Consider the following 6,269-nt stretch of genomic DNA (forward strand, 5'->3'; position numbering starts at 1 on the left):
CTCCAAGTCTTTGATGAGTAGATTGATAAGACTGCTTTATTGCTGTAATGTCTTTGTGGTGCTGATGAGCTTGGGAACTTCAGTGTTAAGCTGTCTGTAAAAAACTGTGTTAGTCTTAGTCACGATGCTGTTCTTAAACCAATGAAGGGCAGAACTGCAAAATTGATTTTAGCTACTTTTGAACGTAGGACAAGTGATCAAATCAGACCCAGTCAGGTGGATAAAATTGTGAATATTCTTCTGTTACATAACCAGTGTTCCAAAGGACTGGTTAGTTTAATTAAGCAGAGGGCTCTTGAGTTAGAGAAGTTCTTACTTTGCATATGGTTAGAGAGAAGGGATGCCATCCAGAGGGACCTGGACAGAGTTGAATTGTGGGCCCATGCCAACCTCATGAAGTTCAGCAAGGCCAAGTACAAGGTCCTGCAGCTGGGTGGGGGTAATCCTAAGCATATAATTTGAAGACAGACTTTAAGGGACAAGTTTTGGCTTTGTGTAACAAGATCATAAGAAAAGATCTAGGCAGCATGCACTGCCAATGGGAAAACTAGTCAGCAAAACAGACTTAAGTAGATGAGCTACAAATACATCTATGCTGCTTTAATCAACAAGACAAAACACAATTTAATTTTGGGGGGGGGGGATACTGCCACTAGAAAACTGTGTTTTTCTGAAGAGAAGGCTCTACTTAATTTCATCAACTTGAGAAGCAAATATGTTGTCCCCTTCAACTTTCAGTAGTATACAGTTAAGTTGCTTTTCTGTTAACTACTTCTGCGCGTTGTCAAACTCAGCATTTATCCATATAGCTGTGGAAACTTTACCATGCTTTGAATTTCACATTAGCCTGTTTTGTCTAAGATCGATGTCATAAATTAAAACTTTATAATTTTTCTTCAATGTGCTTGTGTTGAAAGTAAGAATAAAATACATGAAAACAATATTTCTAAACTGACAGTAGCATTTTGCTTCCCAACAGAGACGAGTTGGTAAGAAGTATTTTAAAAGGTGGTCAGTTAAGGCACTTTGCAACGCAGAATGCATTTTGTAATGAATAGTGTTCTTTGTGTAAAATGAATCTGTTCTACAGTGTTGAGTTTTGACTTGCTTCCACTATAACTTGTTTTTTTCCAGAAAGAACATCTTGCTTTGCAAAGTCAGTATGGAGAGAAAGATACTGGAAACTTGCAGCACATGGTAAATATTCAGATAGCTTGAATTCTTAATCAAAGCCTTGATTTCATCATGTTTCTTAAAATAAGGGTAGGAAGATATTTCCTGCTAGGAAAAACAAAATATTTGGCCATCCTAGTCAGTAACTATTGGGTACGTGGATCTGCTATCCCTCAGTGAAATGGGTCAGTATCACTTCAATATCCGGTATGTCCTAGTTTTGCTGACTAATTCAAATGTATGAACACTAGAACTTCCAAGTTCTTGTTTGAGGGGAAAAAACATTGCAAAATACAGGAATGTTTGACAGATGCTTTCATAATTCTGTGTTTTGAACTAGAGTTAGAATTTATGTCCTTTGAAACATATTTTGACATCAACTAAATAGTTACTAACATTTTTTGTCATCTAACAGTCTTAGTGGTTGGAGTTCTTAAGTTCATGCTTCTGAATTTTTGGGATTATTTTGGAGATCATACTGTTTTCATTTTCATTAAAACTAACAAGATTAGGTACTGTGAGCTCTATACATGAACTATAAAACTGATTATTTCTTGTGTGTGCTTAGAAAGCTGTGAATGAAAGGCAACTTATCTACGAGGCTGAAGAACTACAGGAACAACAGTGTCTTCAGCATATGTACCCTGTTTATCAGCAGACGTACTACAAAAATTGGAACAGCGGGCACCCTCAAAACTCCGGATCTGGGAGAGTCTACATCAATCCAAGGGAGCACTATGTATGATTATGTATACTTCAAGGTGTGACGTTTTGCATACTTACTGGCCATAGGACCAGTAAGTCTTGTTGGCTTCCATTTCTAAAACCATTTTTTTTTTCCTGTGGGAAGAAATTGCATGGCAGTTTTGTATAAGTAAACGTTATGGAATTTGTGACTTAAACTTGCTTCTAGCATTTTGTATGTATTTTAGTAGTTACAGCACAATGTCAACCTGTCGAAAGAGGAGAAAGCTATCTGGCTTTATTATTTATCCTTTATAGGCTTCAGAAGTATAATTTACAGTTCAGTTAGTTGACAGACAACAAAATGTGCTGCCCTTGTTATGTATGATTCCATAGGGAATGTTTTCCCTTTAAATGGATATTTTGAAATTACTAACTTTTACATAAGTAAGGTAAATACTGTCAAGGGAATTGGATCTGTGGTGACATGAGTAATCTCAGGCTGTGAATCAATTCCTTTGCATCTTTGAAAACTTGAGATAATTATCATTTTGACTAGCCTTAGCAACTGGTTTTTCCACTGCCTCTACCTCTCTGAGTCAAATGAGCAACTAAACTACCTCTCAAGTACTAAATTACTGTTTTATAAATTGTTAGGTGTCTTCTCACCTTGTAAAAAATAGATGCGATTTCTTTACATCATCAGAAGGTTTTCTCCTTTTTATTTGGATCTTGGCCATGAATCAAGTAGGTCTATATGAAATTTATTTGCTGGACGAAGATTAGGAGATAAAACTATCTGAAAGTGTCTTACGTTTAAGTGTATCTTAACTACAAATTACTGTTTGGCCTTCTTCCTCAGTGAAGTGTTGTGGAGTTTCTTCTTGCTTGGCAGTTAATACATTTTATGCTCTTTGTGGTAAAACTACTGCCATGAGGCATTCTCATGTCTTAGCAAGATAAGTAGAGCTTTAGTAGTCTTGAAGTTTCCAGCACCATTTTCTAATCTCAGCCAGTACTATGAAATAACTGCTGAATGTCCCGATGCCTCCAGTGCTAACATTATTTCAGATAAATTTTTATCATTGTGGGTAATGGTTGAAAAAACTTGCTCAGGATCTTCTTAAAAAGGGGGAAAAAAAAAAAACAAAACTTTCAGAGTAAAATAAATATTCTGCAAGTAACAAAGTGTATATTTGTATTAATGCCAAAATGAACTCATGGGACTTCCTATTCTTGCTGTTTTAAAATACTTCATGTTGCTGACTGGAATTACTCAGAGAAACTTGCACATTAGTACAGAACAATGATTTTCAGTCAGATTACTTTAAGACAACATTAAGTATGTCTCTTTCTGAACTAATTGTTGTAACAGATTGAACGCTGCTTCTTAATATTTCTGTTTTTTCTCAAAGGCATTCAAAATTTTTAAGACCGGAAAGAGTCTCCATTGTAGAAGCAATAGAATTGAAAGCTGATAGGTATAGTTAAATGTGCTGCAAGCAGAATGCTTTTATGAAACTTGTATTCATCTCCATTATAGTGAAGCTAATGACATCACTAATTACAATAGCGTTAGGTAAATATGTCTAGTTTGTTACAGGAAGCAGCTAGAAGCTGATGGCTTAGATGTTCATTTTCTGGAACTGGATATTCATTCTTTTCTTAATAAGCAGCTTGCTTTTGCATAAGTTGCTCCAAAAGTAATGTTTCCCATTAATTTCCATGGGAATTAAGACACATAAAAAGAGCAGAACAATTCTATTTGATAAAGCAAATTCTCAGATACAAAACACTTGTCAACAGTCATCACCATTAGCTAATTAGCATGGATGAGCTAATGGATGAGTTAATGGAGGCACTCTTCATTTCATGGTGTGACAGCTGTGCATGTCTGTCTGGAATGTGGCTTGCCTTTCATGTTGTTGTGGCAACTGCAGAAACAAACCACCTACAACCTCACTGTGCTCACATCTGCTGTTTGGTCTCCATTAAATATTTAGTAAGCATCAATGGATGTTAGTGGGAGCAATTTTTTTCTGCATGGAGGAATTCAGTGATAGACCTCTACTCCATACAAACTTCCACATCAGATGCCATTTTGTCAGTCTGCCCCTCTGCTGCCGTACCACCATCTGCCTCTGATGTCATGGGTCAACATAATAAAATAGGAGGCATTATTTTGGTGCAGCCTTCATATATGATGTAGTTTAAGTTGATAGCTAAAGGAGTGATGGAGTAAATTGTTGGTAAAGATGATGTTTGGGAGCTGTTTTGAACCACTGAAAACTTTCTCTTATGGACTAATGAGTGTGCTCATTTGAATTCTGAACTATTCTCAACTTGAAACCTGCTATATTTGAGACTCAAATAAGGTCTTTTGCATCCACAAACTTTTCCAGTGTCAGTTTTTTTCTGATAATTAGACAAATCACTGAGCAAAACTTCATACGAAAATGTTTTGAATATGCATTACAGGTGGTTCAAAACTTGTATTATAGTAATCTTACACTAAATTTGTTAGCTCAATGTGATGCGCAGTAGCTGATAACTTCCTATTATGTTGACAGGCTGTGGTTCTGAACTTACACTTTATTTCTTGTTTGCAAGTATTTTGTTATGAAGAGTTTGGAACGGTGGGGTGAGGGGGAGAATAATGTTGTCAACAAAATTTTTAATTTTATTTGAAAAGAATACTAAGAATGTGAGAGTATCCTTAAGGAAGATGTTGTCTGCCTGTGTTCCTCAAGTTACATGGGGGGTCTGGGTGGGGGGAACCTATAGAAAGTCTTGCAAGCTGCCTGTTAGCATGTACTTTTCCCTAAAATAGTCATAAAATACATTACTATGGTTATTATCTGTGAGGACTTTTTTGTAATCCATTCAGGGATGTTTAGAATAAGTTTTCTGAGATGTTGCCTACAGTCTTGTGTGTGGCTAGGTGTTGTGAGGTGGAGATTTTGCATAGAGCTCTTTAAATATGAAAGTATATAATAGGTAGGATTTTGCACAGAAGTTGCACACTTTAGAAGTTTCTGCCTTTTTAAGGTCTAGAAAATGTCTTATTTTTGTATATATTCAAATGTTTGTATTTTGGATTATGGCTTAAATAAAAAATATACAAAATAAAAGTTTTTATTGTTGTTTGGATTTAAGATTAAGGCGTTAAAAATGCAGCCAGTTTCTTGGCATGATATATTTCTTCATCTCTGGTTGTGTAGTTAAATCTTAAGACTTTTTTCTAGCAGTCCCACTTGTGAATGTCAATGATGATGGATAATGAAATGGAATGTTTTGTCAACATTTATTTAATAGGAGCACTCATGTAAACTCAACTTTTGATCCTCAAGTCTATTTAGCAAGCTTTGTATTGTCTATACATCTGTGCATTTAACAATTGATTGTTGCACGTGTCTAAGCTGACCAAGTAGGAAGCTGATAGGAGCTTCCATACAAGTGTTGAAAGCCCAGTCTGAGGCTACCTGAGGTGCTGCTGGAGGAATGAAATGAGGCTAAAGAGTAGTAATTGTTGAGGACTGTGCATCTGGGTAGTGCTTGCTCTCTCAGGGTTGTGTTAGTTCTATTAAAGAGCTTCTTTTGTTGCTCTGATTCGCATCAGTAAGTAATTAAAATATGAACAGACTCTCTTCATTAGAGGTATTATTGAAACCTTTCAAATAACTGTTTTAATTACTGAGTGTTCCCATAAGCTAACAGAATATGCCTTCTGTTCTTCTCATGTGCTGGCCTCTGAAATCAGAATAACTACACACTTGTTTTAGTGCAGGTTGAGTGAAAACTTATGAGTATTTATACAGACACATGGAAAAAGACCAGCTTTTCTGTAAGGTTGGAATTTCAAAAGGTTAGTATCTGAAGAGAGCTCGTCAAGGGATAAGAGATGGAATTCAGCCTAATACGTTGTTTATTACAGTTCAATAAATTTGTTTAACTCCGCATGCTCAGTACCCTAACAGTGATGTTTATCTTCTAGCTAGTCCCTAATCTTAAATCTCTGATAAGGCATGAAGTTACCAGAAACACCTTCTTGCTTTGTTTTTGCTTTGTTTTTGCCTCGTTTGTTCTGCTGTTATTAAAATGCTTTTTTTTTCGTTAATAAAACTCGAAGCAAAACACATGCAGCTAGTTGCTCTACCAATAGTATTATTTCATTTTCAGTTGAAACAGTAAATATTAAGGTGTCTTCCTAGTAGGACTGAACAGTTAAAGAAAGCTGAAGGTTACTGACAGGTAAGTGGTCACTACTGATACATTCATTAGGTCTGCGTTTGTGATATAACTGTTGAGTGGTGTTCAATTTGTACAATTGGTTACAGGATACATTGAGTAATAAAAAAAAATGTTATGACCATTGTGATGTCTTGGCAGCTGCATCCTTTCAAATGATTTTC

The 6,269-nt window shown here is 35.9% G+C and overlaps 1 protein-coding gene across 3 annotated transcripts in view; it reads left to right on the forward strand.

The window, feature by feature from the left end:
- The window catches only part of NECTIN3 (nectin cell adhesion molecule 3), a 60,233-nt gene extending 57,224 nt beyond the window's left edge, over positions 1–3,009 (forward strand). For 2 of the 3 annotated variants that reach the window (XM_048933453.1, XM_048933454.1), the window contains exons 8-9: positions 1,135–1,197; positions 1,742–3,009. In XM_048933453.1, coding sequence (XP_048789410.1) covers positions 1,135–1,197; positions 1,742–1,918 — 240 coding nt within the window. In that variant the 3' untranslated portion in view covers positions 1,919–3,009. The remainder of the gene's footprint in view (positions 1–1,134; positions 1,198–1,741) is intronic. The other variant, XM_048933455.1, reaches the window with a different exon arrangement.
- Positions 3,010–6,269: the final 3,260 nt, after the last annotated feature.

This window comes from Lagopus muta, chromosome 1 (genome assembly GCF_023343835.1).
Source record: "Lagopus muta isolate bLagMut1 chromosome 1, bLagMut1 primary, whole genome shotgun sequence".
Lineage (NCBI taxonomy): Eukaryota > Metazoa > Chordata > Aves > Galliformes > Phasianidae > Lagopus > Lagopus muta.